This window comes from Seriola lalandi, unplaced genomic scaffold (genome assembly GCF_002814215.2).
Source record: "Seriola lalandi dorsalis isolate HSWRI2012SDOR001 ecotype SW California unplaced genomic scaffold, Sedor1 jcf7180002054659, whole genome shotgun sequence".
NCBI classification, from domain to species: domain Eukaryota; kingdom Metazoa; phylum Chordata; class Actinopteri; order Carangiformes; family Carangidae; genus Seriola; species Seriola lalandi.
Genome location: NW_019525212.1, coordinates 72,315 through 99,511, shown reverse-complemented (window position 1 = coordinate 99,511; position 27,197 = coordinate 72,315). Strand labels below are relative to the sequence as shown.

Here is a 27,197-nt window from a genome sequence, read left to right as displayed (position 1 = left end):
TACTGCAATACCAGGTCGATGCGTGGAGTGGACGGAGCAAGCCCCTATTCCATCTCCCTGTTCCAAAAATCAATTTAATATATGGTCCCCGGGTAGGGGACGTATCAGATATTAAACTGATAAGAACAGATACTACACTTGATCTTAGCCAAAAGGCCGAGAAGCGATACCATTCAACTGTCGGAGGTAACGACCTGATTCTCCGCACAGCCCCTCTCACTGATGGGTCTGAATCCGTTTTAGTAACAACGTTACTTGATGAGATAGAAACAAAACAACACACACATCAGACGACCAAACGAGTAGAAAACGGCCTATAAATGTGTTGATTTAACTTAGAAACGTTGTTACACACGGAGCTACACGCTGCTTCCTGGTCATGTGACACGCTCTCCTCCAATAAGAATCAAAAACGTCATCGCATTCTACTTATTTACTGTTATAACTTCTATTTTAAACTAATCTAAAATAGTAAGTCTGATTCTTTCTTACAAATCTACTCTAGATAACAACGTGAATACAATGCATTTGTAAATCGTGACAAATAAGACTTCATGACATTTAATAACATGAATAATCAATCATTTACCTCTCAAACACAAACACTCACTTAATAGACGGGGCGGGCTGATCATTTAACAATTTAGCAACAACAGTACTTTCACTCGACCACAAATGAAGGGTGATTGTTAATAGTGTTTAAAAAAATTGGTTCGAAATATGACATGATAAAATCGATCATTAATGCGTCCTTCCTGGAAATATCAATGTTTTAGACTAGTGCTTATGGATGCAGGACAGGAGAAAGAAGGGAAAAATAGGTCGGTTTAACTAATTGTGGTGTCTTTATTGACCTTTTCACTCAGCTTTTAAATATGTGTGAATAAATTATTGGGTAAAGATGTACGTCCCGAAAGATCAAACTGACACAGAACACAAAGTGTAATATAATACAGTGTACTAAAAATGTGTTTCAGGATTTTTTTTTTTTGGAGTTGCCAAACAGCTTATTGTCTTTACTTCCTGTGTCATTTGTATAATTACATAAAATAAATACGATTATCATAAATGTTATTTTTGACTTCCACATAGGGGCTGTGTGCCTTTCAAGCATTTATGAACCACACGAAACCAGAGGATAACTCAGAGGGAAAACCTCTGCCAAGTCCAATGCCAATTAAGTTACACCAGATTTCATAGAAAAATAAATAAATTCATTGTAAGTTGTCCGGATCTGCACAAAAAAATCTAAATAGTTATTCCCTAACCCAAGGCCCATCCCTCCACCAAGTTCGGTGCAAATCGGTTCTGTACTTTTTGCTTAAACGTGCTGACAAATATCAGGCACCTGAAAATATATCCTCATTGGTGGAGATAAACGTTTCAGCCTTGCAACACGAGCATGAAGCGGTAATTAAACTAGTTGAGCCAACATTTACTACAAATAACCAGCGATTTCCATTGTGTTTTCACAAGTTGTATCCATGTGAAAGAAACGAGAACTTTTAAAGCAGATTTTCTGAGGCGGCTAAAACCATCTGCGTCATTAGCTAGCTGATTATGCTAATTAGCTACTTAACGGAAACATTTTTCAGCTTTGAACTTTGGTTTCTTGGACATTAGACGCAAGTTCCACGGCAAATAAAGGAGAAAATAAGTAAATGAACTTACCCATAGCCGCTGGTGGCACTGAAACGTCGCCCAAAAACAAGTTATAGACATTTCTCCGGGTTTAAGGTTCCTGTCGTGGTGGGTGGCAGCGGTCAGTCGAATAGCAGAGGCTGCAGGTTCAGGACGCATTTCTATGGCCGCATATCTACGTCCCCTGTTTTTCGTCACACTGCCAACTGACACTAATATTAATATTATCCTTAACACTAAGTCATTGGACATAAAAATAGCAGGCTATTTAGGTGGTATTACTTACTGTTCGGTACCGGAAACCCAATTTATCCTGCGCATGTGCGTAGATAAACGCTAACCTTGACGTAACGTAATGAACTCACCTCTGCAGTGACCCCAGGAAATGAATCGGGTAGACTATGTTCACTCATCACTGTGAAAAATGTTAAAATTTCACTTTTTAAAAACTCTTCACACTATTGCTATACCAAGTTACGAGCAAATGTGCATGACATAGAACTTGGATTTGTAGTAACCTACTTCAATATCCCCATCAAAAAACAGACGGTACTCCAGGAAAGATGAGACACAAATTCTTCCCCCAGTTTTACACAATCTGTAACAATTGACCCATTTTATATATATCTAAAACAAAAACATGTGTTTGAATAATTTGGCTAGGAATGACAGATACTGTATGGATGAATGTGGCAATCTTTATTTACATGAAAGGTTTTCCTAGGTAGACTAAAAAAAAAAATGTTTATCACAGACTAACTCCATGATGTTGTGACCATCCCCTTACTATGATTAAGAACAATGCAAAAGGTAATAAAAACCTTATAGTACTTTTATGTGGAAACACTTTGGACTTTTACATTTAAAACAATCTAATTTGTCAGGGTTGTGTTAAAATTGAGTCCAGTCCATAAACAATTCATTGATTAATTGAAAATCGGCAGATTTGATTGGCTTCCGTCTCACTGGTACCAGTTCATACAATGAAATGACACATGTCGCCTACATGTCAGGCTGTAGGCTGTTATAAAGTTTTACCTAATCCTTAATGGATTTGCTTTCTTGAGCAAAAAAAGTTCATTTTTGCCTCTGAGAATGAAAAGTCACACTCTAGTGCCCTCCAGCTTTTTTTTAATCTAGATTTCATTTTATAAATCTTCCTCTTTGTTAAGGTATCGCAAAACTGTTTAGTTTACTACAACTCCCATCATCCCCCTCGGTGATTTCTCCGGAAGAAAACCTGCGCTTTTCCTTTGCTCTTCCTCTTTCCGTCAACGGAGTTTAGGTAGGACATCGACTGTCTGATTTCCCTTCTTATAATCTGCTCTAAATCTTGATTTTCTCAGATCATCCGTTGTAAACGAACATTTCTAAATGTGCGGCAAATGCATAAGATTAAGACCCACTGAGTATTTTAACGACAGATGGGTGTTTTGAAGCATTTTTGTGTTTGTGTGTAGCTCATTGATGACATGGCGTAGGGACAGCGGTGTGAAGCGGCTGTGAGGCCGGTCGGCTAGCCGCTACACACGGGACTGATCTGTGTCTGATATGAGCCGCGTAGAGAAGCTGGAGATATATTAATTTACACATAAGTGTTTAACTTAACAACAGGTTGCAATGTGACTTTATCTAATTAACTGCTGAGTATCGTAGCGTTAAACGATTAGCTTCGGAAGCTAGCTTGCTAGGCTAACTATAGCTGACAACTTAGTTTGTCAGGAACATGTGAGTTAATTTTTGCCTTTCACCGTTTGTGAAGATATTTTGACGTTAGAAAGTAGACGTGTTCAACAAAAGTCAGTACTTTGTTAGTAGCCACAGGCTTAAAAGTGAAATTGATCATGTCAAAATGGTAAATAACGGGCACCTGCAGGTCTGAAAGTCATGAAACGCATTGAAATAACTTCTAAGGCCTTACAATAATTAAAGTTGATCAAATATTATTTCTTGCCCTCTATATCCTGTAATGTTTGTTATAAAGTTTTCTTGCACTAGGTGGTCTACCCTGCAGCTTACATAGACCAAGGCTGTTAATTAAGTGAATTGAATTATTATGAGTTATTGGTATATTTACAGGAAGTCAGGGTGTCTGCACATCTTTAAAAGCCTTAAAACACTCAGTTTCATCATGAAAAGGTCTTTAATAGTGAATTTTTTAAGTTAGTTAAAACTGGCTTGTGTTTAATGGTTTAATAATGATGGGAATTAGTGTGATACTGCTTTATGTCACACCAAAAATATGACATAAATGTAATGCACCTGGTAAATGCTTTTAGGCTACATCATCACTACTGGTTTTCATTGGTATCTGTCATTCTTACGCCAATGTGATTGTAAAATACGCATTTTACGTGGAATTAAAAGGTTGTTAAAAAGTTAACCATTGAAGTTGAAGAAACCCTGAAATAACGCTAACTGTCGTCTTTTTCAGTACACGATGGGACGTGTGATCAGGGGACAGAGAAAAGGTGCGGGCTCCGTGTTCAAAGCCCACGTCAAGCACAGGAAAGGTGCTGCTAAACTCCGTCACATTGACTTTGCTGAACGCCATGGTTACATCAAGGGGATTGTGAAGGTAAATGAAGAACTCTTAACACTTGTTTTGGGGGTAGGTCAACATCACGCTGGTTGTTTGAGTGTGTGATCATTGTTTTCCTCTGGTCTGTCCTCTCAGGATATTATCCATGACCCCGGCCGTGGTGCTCCCCTGGCCAAAGTGGCCTTCCGTGACCCATACCGCTTCAAGAAGAGGACAGAGCTCTTCATCGCTGCTGAGGGCATCCACACTGGACAGTTCATCTACTGCGGCAAGAAGGGTAAGTGGATCAAAGTTCAAATTCTCTAAGGTTCTGCCAGAATTAAGCAGATGAAAGACATACACCAACTGTTTTGACTGTATTCTGTTGTCCTAGCTCTAGTCACACCTAAAATTAAGTGGGGATGTCCTGTTTTTCAAGTCCAACACTAGGTTTCTCTGATTCCTAGTCTGTTCCGATTCTTATCTAAATATTGATTATTAATGTATCGCTCCTTATTTCTTGCGAGCAACTTAATCCAAATGCTGGATCAGTTGGGCTGTCGTAAAGGACAGCAAGGAAAGGATTGTTTTTTGATTGACTCAAGGTTTTCAAATGTGAGAAATTGCTGCTTTTCTTGGTCCTTCATGTTTTCTGATGTTTTATGGCAGATTAATTGATAATGGCAATCATTGGCTGAAGCCCTAGTTGGCCCAGTTTTTAGACATTCCAGCTTACAAGCCGTGGCATCAAAAGTAGTGAAATGGGATTGTCAGAGTAATGTTTGCAAAGCTGTATCTTCAAAATTATGTGCTTGTAATTAATTGAAATTTGGGTCCCACTGTTGGATAGTAGTTCATGATTAAGTGTGAAGCCGGTGCCTTACGATCCTTTATCCCACAGCTCAGCTGAACATCGGCAATGTCCTGCCCGTTGGCACAATGCCCGAGGGAACCATCATCTGCTGCCTGGAGGAGAAACCCGGTGACAGAGGCAAGCTGGCCCGTGCGTCAGGAAACTACGCCACAGTCATCTCCCACAACCCTGAGACCAAGAAGTCCAGAGTCAAGCTTCCCTCAGGCTCCAAGAAAGTCATCGCCTCAGCAAACAGAGCTGTAGTTGGTAAGAACCCTTAATGTCTGGAGCTAATGTTTCTCACTTCCACTATGATCTGCTTTAACATCACCTGTAGTGCAAAGACTGTGTAGTTGGTACATTTGGCATCTGAACTGAAGTGTGATCATACCAGTGCATATCCTGATCAGCTCTGCCCTGTTTTCTTAAAGGTGTTGTTGCTGGAGGTGGTCGTATTGACAAGCCCATCCTGAAGGCTGGTCGTGCCTACCACAAGTACAAGGCCAAGAGGAACTGCTGGCCACGTGTCCGTGGTGTGGCTATGAACGTGAGTGAACATGAGCATACTGAATCTGTACCATCCATTTTCTCTATTCATGTTCTGTTAGACTGGGTATAGATAACGTGTTGGTCCCATCAAGCAGCCTTACTTATAGGTCACGTTTTGCTGTGTTGGCAGAATCTAGAGGAAGGTTTCATAATCAATGATTTAAATTATTCATTTTAAATAAGGAAAGAGGGAAAGTATGTTAACATGCAGGAAAAGCAGAAACCTCAGCACTGTGAAACTGGAGAAGAGATGCAGATGGAATGACTTTCTGTTCAAAGCTTTAACAACGTCTTGTAGTTTCTGCCTGGTTCCCCACAAACTCAGTATACACAGAAATATATAACAAGATAAAGCAATTTGATCTGAATTTTGAGTTTTAAGACCCCATGTAGGGGGAAAAAATGTGATCTGGAGTGTTTGTGTTCTAACCCTTTCGGACATTTTAAAAACAAAACAACAAATAGATAAATTGAGGAAATAATTGGTAATAATCACTAGTTGCAGAATTAGTTTGGTAGCAACTGTCAAATGAGGTCGCACTGACATGAAGATTGGGTCTTTAATGAAGACCATTAAAATGTCCTGATTGCATCGTGTTGCTGAGTGTCTACATTTGTTAAAGTTCATTCATTTCTCAATGTGTGATGCCCTTGCAGCTAAGGCAGATTATAATGAAAGGACTAGATCATAATGTCTTGAAAGTTGTTGTAAAAAGATGTTTCATGCCTGGACTGTTACAAGTGAAAGGCACTCTGTTGTATGTATGAGAGGTTTTTGGGGACTGGATCTTGTTCCCTGTCCCAGTGTGGGAATGCAGCTACAGTAGAACATAGCAATGTTGCTCAGACTGATGTCCCTTTTCTCTCTCCCTGCAGCCTGTTGAGCATCCCTTCGGTGGTGGTAACCATCAGCACATTGGCAAACCCTCAACAATCAGGAGGGATGCACCTGCTGGTCGCAAGGTCGGTCTTATCGCTGCCCGTCGTACAGGCAGACTGCGTGGAACAAAGACCGTCCAGGAGAAGGAGAACTAAATCTGAATTTCTTGATAATAAAACATGTTCCAAAAAGGATTTGTTCACTTGCTTCATTTATGGACTTACACATGGGTCAAAATGTAAGACATGTTTAAATTATATCCATTGTTAATGTCACTAGGTAACGTCTGTGCTTCTTCCCTCAGATAAGTCACATGATGTGATGTAATGGTAATTCTACAGCTGCTCAAATTTGGGGTTTTATTTGCAGTTCTTATATGAAAATGATTCTTTTGTGGGTGTTGCTGCTGATAATTGATCATCTGCATGCCCCAGCAGAAATCTAGATTCATCAGATCAGGCTGTTTTCCCAGTCTTATCTGTTGAGTTTTGGCGAACCTGTGCCCACCTCAGCCTCAGATTTCTGTTCTCGGCTGACAGTCTAACTCGATCAACCTCAAGGTTCAACATGTTGCGAGATCCTTCTCTGCCCACCACATTTTAAAGAGTGCTACCATGATTGGTTGATCGGATAGGTGTTCCCAAGGAAGTGCCTGGTGAAAAGTACAGTAATATGACGGACAATTAAATGAGTTAGTGCCATAATATCATTTGAGAAGACAGCTCAAATGATGTAGAATCCACACAATATAAACCTCATGAGGGTGCGATTCACTACAGGAGTGCATGATGGGATTGCATTAGTTTTAACTATCTAATAAACTTCCAACTGGGTGTATGGACGCTAGAGGGAGTTCATGTATCGGGACAGTTCATGTGCCGCACTAGATCTATTCATAGAATAGATGATATAATAGTGCAGTAGTTGCAAACTTTATTTAGCTTGTGACCCCTTAAAATTATGAGCAGTGAAACCAAAGAAAGATTTCCCCTCTTGGATTTTCATTTGGAGTCTACAGATATGAAGATGGTAAGGAGAAGTTATCAAGAAAAAAAAAATTTAAATTTTGTAAAACAGAAAATTAAAACATAAATTTTGTCCCACATTAAAGTTGTCAGTTTATTAGGTACACCAAGTTAAACCTAATGTAGGCGAACACAACAGTCCTGCAATGATTCCTACCTTCATGAAGGTTATAATTTTTAGTTTGTGTTGAAACTTTTTTTTTTAGAAGCATATCAATTCAACTGTATGATCATTATAGAGGATGTAGTTTATGATGCTGTTTAACTGTCTCGCGTTATACTGATGGGTGTCACTATTATTTTGTCCACCCCATTCCTGTCAATCACAGTTCAACAGCACCACAAACTGCAGCCTCCAGAACGATCATACAGCCTCAACAAAGACTGATTATAACCTTGGTGAAGCCAGGATTTATTGCAGGTCTGTTGTATTAGACGGCATTAGTTTTATCTAGGTGTACCTAACAAACTGTGTGCCCAGCATTACATGACAAGTTAAGTGAACTTGATGTGTAAAATCAGAATACCTCTTTAAGATGTTAAATGAGTCACATGACCAAATGTCCTTACATTTACATTCAGAGCAGAATAAACCAACAGTAACTTCATAACTTGGTACATAATTCAGCACTTAAATCTGTCAAATTACTGTCTCAATAACAGCAAATGTGGAAATGTGGCGCATTTAGGCAGCTAGTATGTAAATCAGAGCTAAATTTATTAATCGTTATTGAACTGACACAATATTTAACAACAGCTGTTTTGATAGTTATCAAAAATGCAAAAGAAAATAAGAAAACACTAACACTGGTTGTGGCTTCTCAAATGTGAGTACATGCTGGTTTTCTTTGACAATAAGTCTAGGAGCTTTAGGTTTTGAATGGTTGGTTGGACGTAGGTAGTTTGAATATGTCAACTTGAGCTTTATTAAACTGTGATGGACACTTTTCTCAATTGTTTTACACAATGGTAAATCAATAATTAAAATAACTTAGTTGCTTGTGTATAGAAATTGGCTAATTTCTGGATATACACAAGTAAAAATGAGACACAGGCAAGATTCCATGTTCTTTATTTGCTAAGGGCGCAATGCTTTTTTTTTTGTTATATTTCTGTGCACAAAAAACCTCACAAAGTGAAAGTCCACATCGCGACTGTAGCTCCAGAATTCAACGTCACACCATGGCCAAAACAAAAGTCGGCAAAAAACAGGGCGCAGAACTCTGTACAGTCAATATCTTCTTTAAAAATAACACAAGGACAAAAATGTTCCTCTTAAATCAAATTCTATTTTTAGTGAAATACAACAAAATAAATTCTATAAAATAAGAGCAAAATATTTAAATATAATACGGTGGGCAGAATATTTTCATTTGCAGGAGTATTTGGTATGTTTTAGACAAAAAAAAAAAAAAAAAAAAAGAAAAAGAAAAGAAAAGAAAAATTAAAAAAAATACACGCATTCAAGTTACCAATTAAATACAGTATTTACTGATGTTTACCTTTTACTCCTACAGAATTACAAGTTAGCTCAAGTTGCAACATGACTAACCAGCTGCTATTCTTACGGTACAACCCTGCTGTGGAACCTACTCTCCATGGAGCGAGAGGACGAGGGTCTCACTGACGCTCAGGATCGGTAACTTCATCCCAAACCACAGCCAGACGCCAAACCTGACCGGCTCCATTGCAGAAAGGAAGCCGATGGGCAACAAGTCTGTCTACAACTAGGCTCTATTGAAGAGACAGAAGCAAACCACACAGTCTATTATACACCAGATAACCCAGTGCAGCAATTCTGTTGCATATGTGTTTCATTTTTCAGAATTCCTATAGATGAAAGCTAAGCTGTCTATCCCACCAAAACTGGCTGCCAAATGTAAAGTTGTAGGATTATGATGAGCAATTGAAAAGCCACTTATTCATACATTGGTTCAAAATATCGCCCTCATTGTAGATAGGGTAGACGAGTAGAAAAAAAACAAACAAAAAACCTAAGGGTAACAACACCCCTCTGGAGATGTGGATTAAGAACATCTTTAGGTTGTTATGATCACAAGTCTTCCCTTGGGCTACACTATTCTGGTGAGAAGCCATGCTAAATGTTACAGCATATTAACTAGAGCTTCAAAAAGGATTGAATTAATTACCAGAAAAAAAAAAGAAAGAAAGAAAAAAACAAAAACAAAAGAAAAAACAAAAACAAAAGAAAAACAAAAGAAAAAAAAAAAGAAAGGCAATGAGTTTCAGAACAATGTTGCATCACTGCTTTTTCACATCAACCAAACACCGTAAAAGTCCACCCGACCATTCCATATCTCACACTAAAACCAACCACAGCTCGTGAGTTGATTTGGCATGGGTCATAAGGTTGCCAAGGAGCTTAAGAATAATAATATTAATTATGATAATAACAATGCGTCCTTCTACAGTTGAATGACCAGTAACCGTCCGATGGTAGAACAAACTTTACTGCTGAGCATGGGTGATAAAACAAAGAGGAGTTGTTGTCTTCTTACAGTTTTTTTTGGGCATTTTTCTTATTTATAATATCCATTTTTGTTTTTCATAATATCTGCAACATCTCCCAACAGCAAACCACACAGAGTTATGCTACTGGGGGACCTGAACAGTCAAAAACATTAACATACTATGTACACCTTTTCGTCGTGTAGACAAGCGCATCAGCATCGTCAGCTCTGGGTAAATTTGTTTTTCTTTATTAGAACTCTTGTCCACTCCCTCGCCTCTGCAGCCACCAGCAGGCCCCTGTCACACGGTCAGGCAGCCCCAGGCCAGGGAAGAGCACCTCCCTCAGGCTGACGGGAGAGAAACGGCCTGGAGAGGATGGGAGGCCTGGCTCTGCCCTGCCCTGGGGCCAGAGAGAGAGAAAGAGAGAGGCCCGATGAGGAGCTCTGTTGACCAAAGGATGAGAGGAAGGAGAGCGGGACGATGGAGGCTCGAGGCACAGCAGAGGGGGAGGGGATGTTACTCCTTAGGCGGGGCAGGTGCTGGGGTAGAGGTGGGGGCGGGGGTGACTTCCTCGGTGCTCTCCCAGTTCTCTTGTGCTCGCGGGCCTGGGCCAGGAGTGGGACCAGGGCCTGGGGTGGGGGTCTGGGTAGGGCCAGGAGTCGGTGCAGAGGCAGGACCAGGACGCTGGGGGTTGTTCATGTGCTGAGCAGCAGGCCCTGTATACGGCTGCCCATGGGGGTGGTTGTTCTGTTCAGGAGGAGAAAGTGGACAAAAATCAGTGGCTTGAAATTACTATATTGTTCAATTAAAAGTATTTGATGCTTCACTTAAAAATAATGAATTTGTCCAAGCACCCACAGCCACATGTTTTAGACATGTCCAAGGCTGGCAGATTTCTGGACACACAAATATCTGTGCAACAACTGTATGCAGTCTGGTAATATCCTATGTTTTTATTCTTAACAGATCCCATGAAATGACCCCTAACAGTAAAGTGTACTTACAAGTATCATCTATGTATCTAAACCTGACATTTTGTGTTTTGCGTGTATTTTATTCCCTCCTAGGGACAGGCATTGCATATTTATCATAGGCTTTACATACTGTGGTAATAGTTGATGTTTGGCCCTCTACAAATACAAGAAATATCTTATTCCTCTGCGCCATATTAACACACAACATGCCACATCACTACACCAGGTAACACATTCCTTCATTAGCATGAATGTGGGGAAAGTCGTATATTTTGATACAAATTCCACATACACCATCCCGCTGCTGGAAATAGTTGCATACCAAATATACATAAATATCCAGCTGAAAGTAGTCCGCAACCAACTCACCATATACTAATATGAATAACTTTTCCTTAAAACTACAGAAGCTTTACAGGAAAGTATTTGGCAATTTTTAAAGTATATTTGTGTGTTGTATCTTTTATTTATTTTTTTATTGAAGTCTTTACTGAGAACAAATTGTCTTCTGGCTGAGAGCCACAGACAGTCCATCTCTCAGGGGTTTTCAATGTCCTCTGCCTAATGCTTTGGTCTTTCAACAGGATTTGTTAACAATAAACATATGGAGTATGTCCAGCCTTATTCCTTAAGGATCCTAATCCTTTAACGGCCATATTCGGTGCGGTCTTGAAGGACTTAAAGATCACAGCTAACCAAGCAGGGACCAGTTAGATAAGGTAATGTTACATGTCACATTTAAACACATGTGCACCACTCAAGACTGGGAGAGGAAGTTTTTAGAAGATCGGGCAACAATTATTTTATTTTTTTTCCAAAACAGAGTGAATCTCCATTAGTGAGTGTAAAGTAACAGTATATTCTCCTCTTTTCTTTTTCTCCTTTATAACATATAATAATATTTTTTCAATGGCAATAGATACAAGTTGTAACACTTACATTTAATAAAAGGTGTATTACACACTATAATGTAGTTGTACACAGCTACAAAGCACATTTTAAGTGTTTATTTATGTACATTATTTGTCAGCAGTTATAACATCTTCAATGAAGACAGGTTTTTATTTTAAGTGTGTTATATTGTTATTCATTATCTGTTCATACACAAGCTTCTACTTATGGGTGCTTACAGCAAGAGTTATAGCTGTTGACAAATATCTGCTACATCTGCTTACAACTACATTAGATAAACCATTTATTACATGTTTATATACAGTCCTAAACGCTAAATACGGTGGCCTAAAATAATGTAAAGCTTGATAAAAGAATTTGTGAGAATGGCTTGTTTTTTGATTTATACTTTTAAAAAGTGCATATTCTTAAATGTGTATTTGAACAACAGATGTTCATTTGTGGTATAGCATAAAAAAAGTTGATGTTTGTTGCATTACCACAAATTGACGGTTTGTGTGAGCTCTCATGCACAAAATAATACTATGTACCATGTACCATGTAATACTATGTTGCCATGGTTACTGGCTTTATTCACAGCTATTGCGAGACTGGCTACAGGAAGAGATGAAACTTCCATGTTGCTTCTTTCTGCTCTGCTTTTATAGATAAGACACAAATAGCGAATGTGACTATCCCAGCAGAGTGAAAGAACCATAATATCCTTGAAACATCACCGGGTGTCACGGAGAGGTAAACGTGCACCGTGGATGTAAAAATGTAAATGTAAATGCAAACGGCGCATACCTGCTGAAACTGGGTGGTTCCAGGAGAATGTGGGTACAGAGAGGTGTCCTCAGGTGGGGAGGAGTCTTGATCATCAGGTGCTTCCTGTTCATCTGGCTCCTAGCAGATGTGAGAAAAACGATGACAAATTCATCTCAACATTCAAAGAAAATTAGATTTAAAAAAACAAAACAAAAACAATATCAATATATAAAGTAGGAATTGCTTATTTATTTGAACAAAGCAGTGGGTGTGTTTTTAAGCTTGGCATTTCGGTGTGAAATGGCTGCGTGGGAAAGTCAAATTTCCAACTGTTATGTTATCAAGTAAATGAGGCTTAAATGAGATTTGATTATGTGTGTGGGTGGATTCTACACCTGAGAGCATCCTCTCTGCACGAGAGCTGCTGCTAGTTCTTTAGAAACAGAGCTAACACAAGATCCACATGAACCTCTTATTTCAATTTGGCCATTTTCAAAGTATAATTTGTATTTTCCTTTTTTTGAAGTAAAGAGAATTCTCAATAACACCAGCCTTTTCCTCTGTTATATCATTTATCTGTGTGAAGATTAAGTACATAGTATATGTCTAAAATTTAATGTGCGTGTAATATGTTTAACATAAAGTACAACATGATTTTAACTTAGAAATAGAGAAATAACTGAACCTTTTCAGGCTACTAACACAAATGTGTGATATGAGAAACTAGCCATTAGACATTATTTAGCTAAAGACTGAAAATCTCAATTATGAATTCTTTTAAGTTTTTTTTTTTTTTTTTTTTCTTTTAAGTTTTTTTTTTTTTTTTTTTGCTGCATCAAATCATTAATAGTTTAAAAAAAAAAAAAAAAAACTTAAAAGAAAAAAAAAAAAAAAAAAGATTGACAACCTTGTGTTAGAGGTTGTTTTGTCAACTGGTGCCCTTATTTTTCCAACTAACAGGCGGGTTTATTCAGTTTTTAAATTTCTGTTTGCAAGTACATAAACTCTAATGTTAACATATATTTATATTTAAAATGTTAACTTCCAAAATGACAAAAGCCTATGAATACGCAGTATAGTGGCTCCAATTGCATAATAAAGAACAAAATATTGCTTAATGCAGAGCACAGTCCTAGTCTCACTTCAAATACTGTAACTACTACTGAGTACTGAAGTATAGCTGAGGCTTGGAGTTTTCAATCAGATGCAGGTGGCTGGCAGAACCACAGTTTGAGTTGGAGAGGAAGCAAAAAACTGGCAAAAAAGCATTAGATTGAGATGGAAGACCGTCTTTGTCAGTGCTGTTGCTTTGGCGAATAAATGGGACTGGGCAGCAGCACAGCAAGAGAACAAAGATCTGTTCACCGTGTGCAGCTGCATAACATGATTTCTTATGCCAGTTACACTGTATAGTATCTCACATCTCACCAGCAGCAACTCTACCTTTTCCTTTACTATAATAGCGAACAACAGAATGAATGATAGCAATTTTTACTTTATCATTCATCTATGATTACAATCTGTTTTAATAACACAATGTGAACATGTGAATAATTTGACAAGTAAACATACTAACATACACAAGATAGAAAGACAATAATATCCATTTCAAGGGGTAATATACTAGAAATAAAATGGTTGACAACTCAAAGTGCTAATTAATTTACTGTCTATAAATCTTTCTAGCAGTTTGTATAAACACAGCTTTACTCTATTCTCCTGTATTTAACTTTTTATATTATATTTCTATCCAAATTGTGTCCAAAAATAAAATGGGGCAAAGTTAACAAAATTATTAAAAAACTACCAGGACAACATGACACAATGTTCCTAGCCTCTGTCACTGAAGACTGTCCAAGCTACAGGAAACTAAAAATTATGCAATTCTAACAAGTGTTAACTGTGTTGGAGACCTAAGCCCTGATTAACTGTTCATTGCTTCTATACTAATTCTTTAATTCAATTTTGTTTCATTTCCTTCCTTGATGTCGTGGTGCCTGGAATACTGACCTTCCCTGGGCTTCCCTGAGTACACTTGAGCTGTGTATGGAATATTACAGGAGAAGTGTGTCATTTGACTGGATTTGTCAACATAAAAATACAAGTAACTTATTTTAGAGCAAAAAAATAATATTTGTATGCATTGTGAACTGCAGCCATGAATCAATACAAAACATATTCAGCATGGTAAACATATCATGGCTGTAGCTTAGAGTGGAACTGTTTAACATTTAATGACTTGCTGGAAACTCTAAATTAACCGATCAATCATCAAGTCTATTAAATGTCAGATTTTTAATTTTTTTTTTTTTCTATGAAATCATATCAAATGTCAGAAAAAAGCCACAGCTAAAACAAAAATAAGATACATAATCCATTCATAATTACACGAGATAGAAAAATGGTAAATCAATCATTAAAATGACAATAAATTTTCTGGTAGCACTCATAAATACAACCCAGTTAAATACTGGTCATGTTACGTCATTCAATGAGTTGCTGACGTGATGTGGTACACATCAGGGTCAAGTTGCTAAAGCTCCTCTGGCTCAGTCATTCAGTATTTCTGTGGGATTTTTCTGTTACTTTTACCACTGTACACCATTTTTAACATGTTCCCATAACAACCTGGGTCATGTAGGTCATTTTCAATATTCATGTGGCCTGCTTGATTTTATTTGCATATAACAGAAAGACCCCTTTCATACTGATGTTTGACTTGATCAGAAAAGTTTGATGTTTTTCACTATAAATCATTTGATCACATGTATACCTGTATACAGGTTAGAAAAAAAGTGTCTTTAAGCTTAAGATACTGCTATTGTGTGGCTCTCTGAGCACAACTGCTGTACACTGTAAGATAACGTTAATTGGAAATTAAGCAAAGTGTGAGAATGTGTGCAAAAGGTATAAAGTCAATGCCATTACCTCCTCAGGACAGAGTTCACAGGCCTTGGCCAGTGTCATACGTGCACTGTGCGAACGCTCCAGGAAATATCCGTTGGACGTCTCATTGCTCTGAACCGGAGGGGACCAGTTGTTGTAGGTGTACTGGGGGTTCCCTGTGTATGGCCTCCTCTCCAGCTCGTCCCCTAACCACTCTACTGCCCATGTCCACTTCCGCTTCAGGTCACCATTACTCTGTGTGAACATGAAGAACATGCTGATTAACAGATGCAGTAGGCTGTTTTTTTTTTTTAAACACATTTTTTTAAGCACTGCTGTGCTTGGACAGGAGAAAAGCCAGTAGAGCAGTGGTTCATATTTAATCAGCCTTGTTAGCTAGTGTGAGGCAGAAACTGGTGGAGATCCATGTAGAGATGTAGCGAGTACAGGAAATACAAATAATCCTAATTGCGGGGGATAATGCTCTTCATCAAGGAAAATTAACTGGGTCTGACGACAGGAAAACTTCCCAAGTTATCTAACATTTTCAAATCATGAATCAGAAACTGATTTCATGGCATATGTGTAGTGTAACGTGACACATCCATATGTGAGCACTGTACCTGTAGGATCTGATAAGCCACAGAACAGTTGCTGAACAGGGCCACCATGCACTTGATGCACTGGTAGGCCCGTTTCTGGTAGTGGTTCTTGGATCGCTGGATGGTGTCAAAAAGCCCATCTCTGTCATCTGGAATTCCCTTCAGCACATTGTGGATCCTGTTAACCAAAAAGAAAAAAGGAGAAATTTAAACTATGATCACACTGAAAACAGCGCAGAACTCATAATGTACACCATGAGCAATCAGTCTGACCTGTGTGTCTGCCACGAGTCCTCGATGAGCAGGATCTGTAGCAGCAAGTCCAGGTAAGGCCTCAGCTCATAGGTGTAGGAGTACGCCACCTGCAGACAAACAACACATGTATAAGTGAATATGAACTCTTTGGGGCACGTGCAGGTGGGCTACCAACATAATTATTGATGTTCTGTTTGTCATAAGAAGCAATTTGGCATTTACCTGCCAGAGCAGTTCACTGAGCACAGTGGAAGAGAACTGGGGGTTCTCCCAGCAGCTGAAGCGAAGCAGCTTCACCGTTTCCTCAGAGTTGCTGCAGTCTTCAATGATCTTCTTTACGTAGCTGGTCCTCACAAACAGGATCTCTGCCACCAGCTGCTGCACAGGCATCACTGGGGCTGTCAGGTTGGTGTCCCCATACGGGTTAGGAAGAGGAGGGTTACCTGGGTATGGTAGAGGAGAAGAAATTTAGAGAAACCCTGATCTGAAATACATATCAGACATATATACTTTCTTCCTTTTCTTTCTGCGTTCACTCTTCATCTATGAAAGCCCTCAGCTCCAAGCTCTGTTAACACAATACAGAGGCCCAGAGTGGCTGGTTTGTCAGTCACTTGATCCTGAGCAAGGATGAAAATCCTCATGGGGCTCCAACTCTCAGCACCACTACAACAGGCTGTTTCACAAGTTATTACTGCTTCACATCAGCTGAGTTCATATCACGTTTAGTGTGGCCTAAGAGTCAGATACACTCACCATTGATGGAGGACTGCATGCGTGAGGAAACATCACAGCAGCGGACCAACTGGGAAACCACAGTGTACAACTTGCCCAGCTCAGCGTACTGGTACTTAATGGGAGGGCCGGGACCCTCGTCCAGAGCAACCAACATGAACGTGGCAGGGACATTCAGCTTGAGCAGCTGGGTCTTTTCTGCCAAACCTGTGGGGGTGGGGGGTGGGGTGGGGTAGTGAGACAGAAAGCAGCATTTTAAGTCCCAAATCATTAATTATATCTTGCATGAATCTTTCTTGTACAGTTCAGAGGAACAGATGTACATGACAGCTGGGTGAAGACTTTGTGCTCCTTACCCAGATTGGCGTACATGACAAAGAGGTTGAAGTACTGCTGCAGGTGACGGCCGTGTTCAGAAACCTCTCTTCTGAGCAGGTTGAGTACAGCTCTCAACAGGTGGTCACTTAGACTGAGGTTATCACAGCCCTGATATATAAACACAGAAAACAACAGTTAAAAACCACAGCTGGGTTAGATCAATCAAAAGTACAACACGAGAAACCTCTCAGTAATAAACTATGATAGAAACTGCCTGCCAGGAAACTTGTATTTAAAAATAGCTTCAAGCATCTTTCAGAAAGTCCTAATAAAACACATTTTCCACGCAGGTCAACTGGCACCAACCTGAGCAGAGGGTCCAGGCGAGGCGGTGGGGGAGGGGCAGGGGCCGTCTTGCAGGGAGAAGTGAGCGATGAAGACAATGAGCTTGGCAAATGCACCACGCACCTCAGCGCTCGGGCACTCAAGCAGGTACTCGGAGAACCGGTTAGGGTAAGCAAACAAAACGTTGTGTGCAAACCAATAGCGTACATTCTTACTGTGTCTCAGCAGGATGCAGAGGGCATCATACCTAGAGGGAAGGACGAGGAAAATAATTATAAAAAACGGGCAAAACAGAGAAAAATCCAAAAACAGAGGCAAACAAAGCTTACCAGTCACTGGCAGGACCCCGTACTACTTTCTTGGTGTGAAAACCTGTGCTGAAGAGGAACCTAGCAGCCAGCTGAGCACTTATCATAGCAATCTCCTCTGCCTCTGGCAGAAGATGGTCTTGTCCTGATAAAAAGAGAACAATGATCAACATGCGAAAGTCTTCCATGTCATTTGCATAGATTTTTCTTCAGTACAAAAACATAAAGTGACAACAATCTATGAAGCTACAGCCAGAGATCAAGGACACAGAACAAATTACTTATATGTTGATATATACAGGACACACTACAACATATGTAAATGTACATTGCAGTCTGCAAGTAGTAGGGCAGTGACACATTTTCCTTTATTTTGGCTTCGTACTCCAACACACTGGATTTGAAATAAAATGCAGCTTTAAGGCAGTTTATTCTAGTTCTATTTTCATCTGTCCAATGCAATTTTGTCACCTAATTAGGGGGCTACAAATAAAATCAGTTACAAACATTCAACATGCAAACATCCTCAAACTAAAGCTGAAAGTCAAATCCAATGTGCCAGAGCAGAGTCAACACAATGAAAATGTGACTGTCCTACTACTTACAGCCTGTACTTATAGACATTGTATTATCAGTAGTGATGTAAAAGATACTGAATGTCAGAAAATCATGTATTCAAGCATTCTCATTCATTTTCATTCTTGTTCAATCCATTTGTTTTTTTCTAAAAGCATAAACTTTTAGAAAAAAGGAAATATAATTGATAACACAGCAACTGGGGATTAGTCAGCTCAGAATGTGAGACAGCAGCTTTAGGACTCAGAGCAAGCTACAAAACAACGTGTCAACTGGTCTGAGTAAAGCCGGTCAATAACGTATCGAATCATACATCCAAACTAACATACTGGGTCAGCATGTTGGGTCACTAGGTGGATCGTCCCAAACTCGAACAATTGGTTTGTTTAAAAAAAAAAAAAAAAAAAAGTCATGTCACTGATGCTGCTGGGAAAAAGTTTGAAGGTGAGATATTGGCTGTGTACACAGTAGCAAACAGACTGACACTATGCATTCTTGATTATCTGAATCATTCAGTTTCAATCAAACACTTCTGTGAGGATGACTGCCCTAAAAAGTGTATTTTCCCATGAAACATTATTGGGCTCTGGCAGCATTAATAATGCATTGCTGCTTTTTAACGTCCAATGCAGAGGCAGTTCTTGGCAGCCCATGCTAATGCTATTGACCACCAGTTCTTTCCACAATGATGCTGTTTGTTAGCATTACTTTGAAACACAATTTTATGAGACAAGGAAGTCAGAAATTTGTGATAAAATTATAATGGCAGCTACTATATCGTTAAGAGAGAAGATTAGAAATCCACAGTAGACACAGAATGAGGAGTTCATCACTGTTCAAAAGATCAAAGAAGCCCTCGGGGGGTATTGGATATGCAGAGTCACAGCTAGAGGAGTGACGTAATATTGCGCAGCTGTAACAGATCACATTCGTCACATTTTGTGTTGCTTTTATGATCATGCACACGCAAGATTGAACAACTGTAGCTATGTAGTTTCAACCATAGTTTATCAAGTGTATTGTCAGTTTGTGATTCATTTGCCCATGTTGTGGAACAAAGACACATAAACGCTAATTACTTGTCTGTTTAATGGTCTGTCTATTATGTTTACCTACGACAGCAAAGCAAGTGTTTTCACCTTGTGAGTCTGTATCTCTCTCTGTGTGTGTGTGTGTGTGTGTGTGTGTGTGTGTGTGTGTGTGTGTGTGTGTTCATGGCAAAATGTGGTCCTGGAGAAACCTACTGTAGCAGGAATTTTATATGTCTCTCCATCTATGGACAGATTTTATCAGCATGACAGCATTGCAACTGAACAAGACAGTCACATTTTTACAGGTGTGTAGTTGAGATCAAAATGAAGGCTGATAAGATAATACGGTCTGATCCGTGAGTACTGAGTAGTCATTTTATAATGTAGCAGTAACGTGTGAAAATTAGATGGTGTCCTTAAAAAAACAAGATTGTAATATTTATAGTGTTTCTACAACAACCCAAATAGCTGACCTACCTAGTCTCCTTTAGTTTTTTCTATCTTTTAAGATAAAATAATAAATAGGATCCACTGAATTAGTTCTGCATTTAAAAACCCGCTTAGCAGCATACACAAAAATGATGCGTACCTGGAGGAGGGTTTAAATAGACACTGTTACAGGTCAGAAGTTTCTTAATGAACTGGAAATATTCCAGGCTGTATTGCATTCGGTTGTGCATGAATTGGACGTTCTGCTTGCGGACGCTGCACTCGATGACACCAGGCATCTTGACCTGATGTGGCTTGGTGGAGGAGATGGTCAGCTCCGAGATGTACTTGACAAGCTCGCTGTCCTTGTCCAGTGAGTCCATACGCTCATAGAATAGGATGTAGGCATTCCACCAGCGCTTCTGCCTCCGGTACGACATCCTTTTCATCATATGATCGAACACCTCACCCATGTATTCCCCTCCAAAGCACTGGTTCTTCATTTCCTCCTCATCGTCCATCTTGCACTCAGTCACATCACCATCATCAAACTTATACCAACGGTTCTTCTCGCCATCACCCCCGTTCCTCTGGATTATGTAGGAGTAGTAGTGTCCACCGCTGGCCTGGCCTGAGTGGACCAGCACTCCCACCAGACGATACTTGGAGCTGCCTGGTGGTGTGGGTTCAGAGGGCTCATTCTGTTGGATCACCTGGTTCTCCGGGTTGACGTCATCGCCCTCTAACTTGGCCACACCAGCTACTGTGTACGGCTCCATATCCAGCTCCCTGGGGAACTCAAAGTAGTCATTAAACTTGATGGCACACTCCCTCTCCCAGTCATAGTCAAAGCGCTTCAGCTGGATGGCCAGGACTGGTGGCAGCTTCTTAATCAGCAGGCGCTTCACTGTGTCCACCTGAGAAGGAGAGCAAACATTCGATTATCTTTCTGGCCCAATAAAAAAAAATCTTACAGAAGTTAATGAGGAAAAGAAAACAGATCATTTAAGTTAACGATGGGACGACTATTAACGCCTCCTCCATCAGATGGGTGCTCCACTCTCACCTTCTTATTACACTTCTCACAGTGGTAGGCATTGGCTCCCTCCAGCAGATCTCCTTTAACATACTGCTCCATGGAGTCCAACAGGTTCTGGTGGTTTCTGATGTCTACATTGAGTGTTGTGAATGACTCCTCACACTCATACCTGACAACACAAACAATTATTAGACAAGAAGAACCCAAGGTGGTTTCAAGTTTTTTATTTTTGAATTATTTAAGTAACTAAACACAGGGAGAAGGACTGCACACACCTGTGGGGGCAACCCTGACAGATCTTCTGATCAGCAAAGGACCCTCCCAGAACTTTGCTGAGCATGGCAGGGTGGCCAAGGGCTTTCAGAGCTTCATCCAGACTGTCCACCAAAGAGTTGAAGAACTCCAGAGCATCATGCTGCTCCCGCAAGTTCACTGGCTCACCCCATAACCTAAAAAGGATGGAACCGTGAAGACAATCAGACATCATCAACTGCAAAACAGGTAGAAACCAGTGCCAATTAAGATGACTATGAATTTTCAACATACCTGAACTGTTTCCAGAATCCCCTAGGGACATAGTACTGCAGTCTGGATGCAGCCAGATGGCCAAAGATGACCTGTAGGTGACGCAGTACCCCAATGTTGTACTCTTTCCTGTCCTCCGACTTACTGGAGGGCTTATCATCAAACTGATGGTGGTAGCTGAACACCTCATCACGAGGATCCACATTACTCTGTGGAGACACAAAACATAGATGAAATGCAAATAACCATGTCTTCCTACATCTACAACTCTTACTTTATTTCTTTTTGGCTACCATATGTCATGGTGCCATCTCCACAAGGAGAAGGGACTTAAGAGTAATGGCTCTTCATATTCTCTCAAGCTATTTATCATTAGAAACTTTTATGGTAATTATGCTGCCCTCAGCTCCAAACTCAGCCAACATGGCCTATGAGCCTGGAGTTGGCCAGTTTGTCAGTCACTGGATGCTGAGAAAGGATGAATGTCATCATGGGGCAAAAACTTTATTACAAAACAAACTCTCACAATACCTCATTCTCCTGCTTCTCATCTCCTGACATGTCATCGTCCACATCAGTGCCTGTGCCCTCAATGGCGAGGATGCCATTGCGGATGGGAGGGATCATGTACAGCTGCTGAATGACTGAGTTCATATAACAGGTGGCCCCAGCATTCTTCAGGCCAACAAAGCCTTTGTTGGGCCGTGGCCCCACCGGAGGCAAGTACTCCCACTCTGTCAATGTTTCACAACCTGGAAAGAGAGGTAAGAAAAAATTGCATTCACGCATACTGTCATTTACAAATTGACAGTGGCATCCATCAGTAAAACTGCCACACTGGCATCTCCCTACCTAAGTAGTACATGTCTGTCAGAGTGTCAACTATCTGCTTGAGGTTGCGAACACAGCCGACAGCCAGTGCTACCAGGAGCTCAAAGCCAGCGTTGATGGAGGCAGGGGTGCTGCACACTGGGATGGCCTGCTCTGTGGGGAACTCCCCACTCTTCATGTACTGCAGGTAAACATTAGATGCCGGGAAGATGAAGTCATCAATCAGCTCCTAATGAGGAAGAAAAGGAGAGACAGGTTCTTAGTCATGTTATAAGAAGAAAAGAAAATTTTTCTCTTTATATTACCTGTTTCAGGTATTGTCTGTTTATTGTACCTTAATGAGGTTTGCTCCTCCCTTCTCACAGCCGATGTAATATTTCTTCTCTGGGGTCTGGAAGGCTAGAAGTTCTTTGGTGACTCCAAGGTGGCCCTCCAGGATGGTCTCCTCTACACCGGTCTCCCCTGTCCTCTTAACCTCATCCTACAAAATGCAAACATTGAACATCAGCTCTACCACACACTCATCTGTGAGGGCATAATAATAGATACACTAAAATTGTACACATGTATTTTTTAATGGGCGTGTTACAACATACTGGACTAAATATTTAGGGTATTAAAAACAGATCATCAATATATGGTTAATAAGCATTTTTACCCTTATCCGTTTCAGCCAGTCAATCTCATTGTTGAGCAGCACCTCAGCATTTGGCAGGTTTATGTTGCTGTTATAGGCATAGTTCAGCAGATGTCTTAGCAAAGTGAAGTAGTCACCAGCATGTTTGGCTCGCTCCTTGGCTGTACTCTGGACATAGACATGGACAATTTGAAATTAGGAACCTGTAAGCGGTTAACCGTCACTATGGTAAAGCATTATAATGCATATAATAAAAGAGGGTAGGGACAAATTATAGTATTTAAAAACACAAGGCATATAGTCACTCACCCCTAGCACAGTGAAGAGGAGGGTGATAAAGAAGAGGAGGGGTCGATGGCCCATACAGCACCTAGTTGCCATCAGGAAAAACTGCTCCTGGGCCATCTGACGAACAGATCTGTCAAAGACAGATAACAACCTCAGCATCATTATATCAAAACTGTGAAGGGCTACAGATGATGTCTCCTGTTTCAGTCAGTTCATATATGCTTCAGCAGTTGGTTGGAAAGTATACTGATTCTTACTTGCTATGGCAGTGTAGCAGCAAGTCAATGATGAAGGTCTGCCAGGCTTTCTCCTTACTGAGTGTGTCCAGAGCCGTGGGCATGAGGGCAAAACACAGTGTCATCACTTCCAGGGCCTCGCAGCACACCTGCTCATCTTCACCATCTGGCTCCTTAGCTGCATTTGTCTAACAAGAAAAACAAAGATGAAATATATTATGCAAAAATGGGTTGTATCTTGCTTTTAGCTCAGGACCTTTTACAGCCAAGCTTTTACTGCCCTGCCTCCTAGGTTATACAACAGTCTGCATATCTATTAAGGAATGATGTACAGCAGACTTTATTCCATTATGGATGTCAACCACTTTAATGTGCTCTTGTGATGTTTTTTAAAATATATGGAGGACATTTAATAAAACAACTCTCACAAACAGAAATATTCAAAGGCAACTGAACATTTACCTTCTCATATATCTTGCTGATTTCTTCATTGGAACTGAAGACGAGCTGCACTGTACCACAGCCTGATGCCCACACTATTTTCTGTACCGCTCGGATCACACAAATGTCTGGGATGTACTTTGATGCCTGGAAGAAATTCTGGTGAAAAAAGTAGTCCAACAAAATCTATTATTACAAACAGTACCACTCAATAAAAATAGATTATCATCCTCTCATCCTGTGTTCGTTTGAATTTAAATTTCTTGCAATCCTCTTCTCAACTTTACATATAATAATATATTAAATATCATATTTTCAAGAGTGGGTTTCTACCTTTATTAACAGCTTCTGTGTTTATACTCTAAACCTTAAATTACCACCTGTCATTCAGTATAAACTATTTAAAATATTTCTTAAAATTCATTACCATCGCCACTTCTGAGTATTCAAATCTTACAAATCCCTGCATAATCATTCCTTTAAGATTTTTTGTTACCTCATCAGAAATCTGCTGGGCTAGGCGGATGGCTACGTTGCGCAGCATGCATTCTGAGGCAGGGTTAGGGATGTTTTGCAGGGCACTCTGAAGCACCAGGGCCTGGTCATGGGTGGCCTGGTTAATCTGTTGACAACGCAGGGCGGGGGGTGGTAGCGTGGAGAAAAATGAAGACATGTCACTAGAGATATGGCAGTCAACCATTGAAGAAGTAGTTATACAGGTATGTGTCTGTGTGAGTTATATGTGCGGCCTAACCGGAGAGACAGGAATATTTCCCTCAGCGTTGGGCTGGCAGGCCTCAGCCACAGCCTTCACATGTCCAAAGCCCACAGCAGTAAGGAGGAGCTTAGCTATCTTCAGCGCGTTAAGGTAAGCCCCACGCCGGGTCTCCATATCTGCTGATGGGAGGAAGTTGTTCCTGGTGAGCATGCTCAACACCAGGGGCAGCCCGCCGCTCTTCAAGAAGTTATACTGGAAGTCGCTGGCATCCTCGCCCAGAGTGGCACTGGCGGGCATCAGCAAAGCATACACAACCTGGAACATGGGTAAGAATAGTGTGAACCATCTAATAGATGGACAGAAACAATGGGCCTTGTCTTACACAGCAGGATTACTGGGTTATTTAGGTAGCGTTGTATTCAATGTTTTACTCATTGTAGTTATCCAGCTAGTTTAGTAATCCTGCTTTGTGAGACTGACAACATATTGTTATACTGAATTATGATTGTTACCGGGGTTGCGACACTGCACACTCCAGTCAACACACAACAATACACTTCAATGTCTTAGGCTAGACGGGCTAAGAATGCAAAATATGGTTCTCAGGGCACATAATTGTCACAGCTTGTGATGCAAAGGTAGAGTGACACTCACCTCTATGAGGTAGAGCACTTGTGAGGGTGAGGGGCCGAAGAAGCGCGAGTCCAGTGACGGACTGAGGCTGTTCTCACCAAGCTTAGCATGGTCCAGACACACAGCTCTCAGATTCTCCACTGTAGTGTTATCTGAGGATACAAAAACATGGCACTGAGCTACCATTGCCTGTGTGTGCTTGTGTAGGTGTATGTTTTCCTCAAGTGAATTGGTTGAAAGCAAAAAATTGTGAGCACAGGTGCACATATACCTGGGGGCATGAGTTTCATGAGAACTCGAGCTCCATCTCTAAGCAGAGGCATGTTGAGGTTGCAGCCCAGGTCAGCAACCTGCCACAGGAAGGAGATGTAGCGCAGATGCAGCGACATAATCTGTAAAATATGGCAGAGGGTGTTATAGTACTGCTGTTCACACATTGATCAACACACAATGACACACCTCTGTATCATAAATTCAGTGTCAACATCAGGGTTTAGATTTTCACTTTTACATTTGCAACCATGGAAATCACTGTCAAGGGATTGCTCCAGATTCTTGGTTTCCCCATGTGGTACATAATAGATTAACAAACTGGCTCACAAAATTACCATTCACATGCACAACATCTGTCACACATCATCAATTAACAATTTAATTACAGAATCACTCAACCGTTGTTATCCAGGCTGTTTGGGGGTAACATTGAAATAGTTGTGTGTATACAGTGCCTGTGCTATAAACTCACCACACCAGGAAGACAGCTCTCCACTTCAGGGTTGGGTCCATCGCTGTAGTGGTTTCCATGGTTACCAGGAGAGCCAGTGGATGAGTCAGAGGAGCTGTCTGGGCTTGAAGGCATGTTGGCACTCACCTGGGTTAGCTTGGCCGTGATCAGCTATACAAAAAAAAACAGCTAGTTTGAGTAAATGTTGATCTAATGGATGGAAAACTAACTAACTAAACTATCTTATTTTTGATGTGACCACAATGGCTAGGATCACATTATTTTTAATGTATTATTAAAGAACAGTAATAATAAAAACACTTATTGCATGTACATAAAATTTAAAAAAACAAACAAACAAAAAAACATACAGCACCGCCCTTGCAATAGAACATTTCTTTTTTCAGTGCTAGAAAAAAGCACATTCTCACCGTTTTGTCCTTCAAATTCAGCTGTCCAATCAGCTTCCTGTCATCAGCTGGATCAACAACCTCTCCACCAATAAAGAGCTCTATCTTCGTATGTGCAGCATTAGCTTTGATCCTGGTTAAGATGCCGCGCCGAACTGAGCCAATTGTGTCATTGGTGTGTGACCAGATATCCAGGTCATCTACCTGACGCCCTTGGTTGGGGAAACGTACGATCAACGTGATATGCTTCCCACGGAAAGCTCTGCAAGAGAAATGGAATAAAGAGATTTATGGTGAAACTGCAAAAAACATGCCACCTTGTTCATCTCACTGTGAGGCACATGGCAATGAATGTGAATAAAGCAAAAATAGAATAATATGGAGCACACACTAAAAGGGGAAAACAGAGGTCTTCAGTTATGTTGGGCAACAACTTATTGAATTTTGAGTGGGTAATTTACATTAATTATAATATTTCACCTGCAAAAAAAAGCTTACTGCAGTGCCTGGGTTGGCAATAATGTTGGTTAGGTTTATTTTTGTCCCTTTATCTGCAGCTGAAACTCATGATACTGCAAAGTGTCTTTGGTGACTTGGAGTCTTTTTTCTTGTGAAAGCCTCAGCCATTCGATGTACAGTGATATGTTAACATGTTT

The 27,197-nt window shown here is 40.3% G+C and overlaps 2 protein-coding genes and 1 pseudogene across 5 annotated transcripts in view; 1 reads left to right on the top strand and 2 right to left on the bottom strand.

The window, feature by feature from the left end:
- On the bottom strand, window positions 1–168 carry LOC111665805 (U2 spliceosomal RNA; annotated as a pseudogene).
- A 2,688-nt stretch (window positions 169–2,856) lies between these two features.
- rpl8 (ribosomal protein L8) lies at window positions 2,857–6,638 on the top strand. Its single transcript, XM_023420889.2, has 6 exons — window positions 2,857–2,926; window positions 4,076–4,219; window positions 4,319–4,460; window positions 5,064–5,282; window positions 5,447–5,562; window positions 6,441–6,638. The coding sequence occupies exons 2-6, from the start codon at window positions 4,082–4,084 to the stop codon at window positions 6,597–6,599; spliced, it is 774 nt and encodes a 257-aa protein (XP_023276657.1). The 5' UTR covers window positions 2,857–2,926; window positions 4,076–4,081; the 3' UTR covers window positions 6,600–6,638.
- A 1,886-nt stretch (window positions 6,639–8,524) lies between these two features.
- usp9 (ubiquitin specific peptidase 9) overlaps window positions 8,525–27,197 on the bottom strand; it is a 38,997-nt gene continuing 20,324 nt past the window's right edge. For 2 of the 4 annotated variants that reach the window (XM_023420875.2, XM_087177879.1), the window contains 28 exons: window positions 26,563–26,803; window positions 26,153–26,302; window positions 25,679–25,799; window positions 25,429–25,559; window positions 24,811–25,089; window positions 24,553–24,678; window positions 24,078–24,215; window positions 23,637–23,803; window positions 23,401–23,509; window positions 23,113–23,259; window positions 22,789–22,935; window positions 22,476–22,683; window positions 22,155–22,375; window positions 21,645–21,832; window positions 21,374–21,547; window positions 21,126–21,267; window positions 20,220–20,976; window positions 18,045–18,168; window positions 17,737–17,962; window positions 17,409–17,538; window positions 17,074–17,259; window positions 16,540–16,760; window positions 16,336–16,424; window positions 16,084–16,240; window positions 15,503–15,715; window positions 14,585–14,614; window positions 12,614–12,712; window positions 8,525–10,688 (listed from right to left, as the gene is read on the bottom strand). In XM_023420875.2, coding sequence (XP_023276643.1) covers window positions 10,458–10,688; window positions 12,614–12,712; window positions 14,585–14,614; window positions 15,503–15,715; window positions 16,084–16,240; window positions 16,336–16,424; window positions 16,540–16,760; window positions 17,074–17,259; window positions 17,409–17,538; window positions 17,737–17,962; window positions 18,045–18,168; window positions 20,220–20,976; window positions 21,126–21,267; window positions 21,374–21,547; window positions 21,645–21,832; window positions 22,155–22,375; window positions 22,476–22,683; window positions 22,789–22,935; window positions 23,113–23,259; window positions 23,401–23,509; window positions 23,637–23,803; window positions 24,078–24,215; window positions 24,553–24,678; window positions 24,811–25,089; window positions 25,429–25,559; window positions 25,679–25,799; window positions 26,153–26,302; window positions 26,563–26,803 — 5,152 coding nt within the window. In that variant the 3' untranslated portion in view covers window positions 8,525–10,457. The remainder of the gene's footprint in view (window positions 10,689–12,613; window positions 12,713–14,584; window positions 14,615–15,502; window positions 15,716–16,083; window positions 16,241–16,335; window positions 16,425–16,539; window positions 16,761–17,073; window positions 17,260–17,408; window positions 17,539–17,736; window positions 17,963–18,044; window positions 18,169–20,219; window positions 20,977–21,125; window positions 21,268–21,373; window positions 21,548–21,644; window positions 21,833–22,154; window positions 22,376–22,475; window positions 22,684–22,788; window positions 22,936–23,112; window positions 23,260–23,400; window positions 23,510–23,636; window positions 23,804–24,077; window positions 24,216–24,552; window positions 24,679–24,810; window positions 25,090–25,428; window positions 25,560–25,678; window positions 25,800–26,152; window positions 26,303–26,562; window positions 26,804–27,197) is intronic. The other 2 variants (XM_087177878.1, XM_087177880.1) reach the window with 1 other exon arrangement.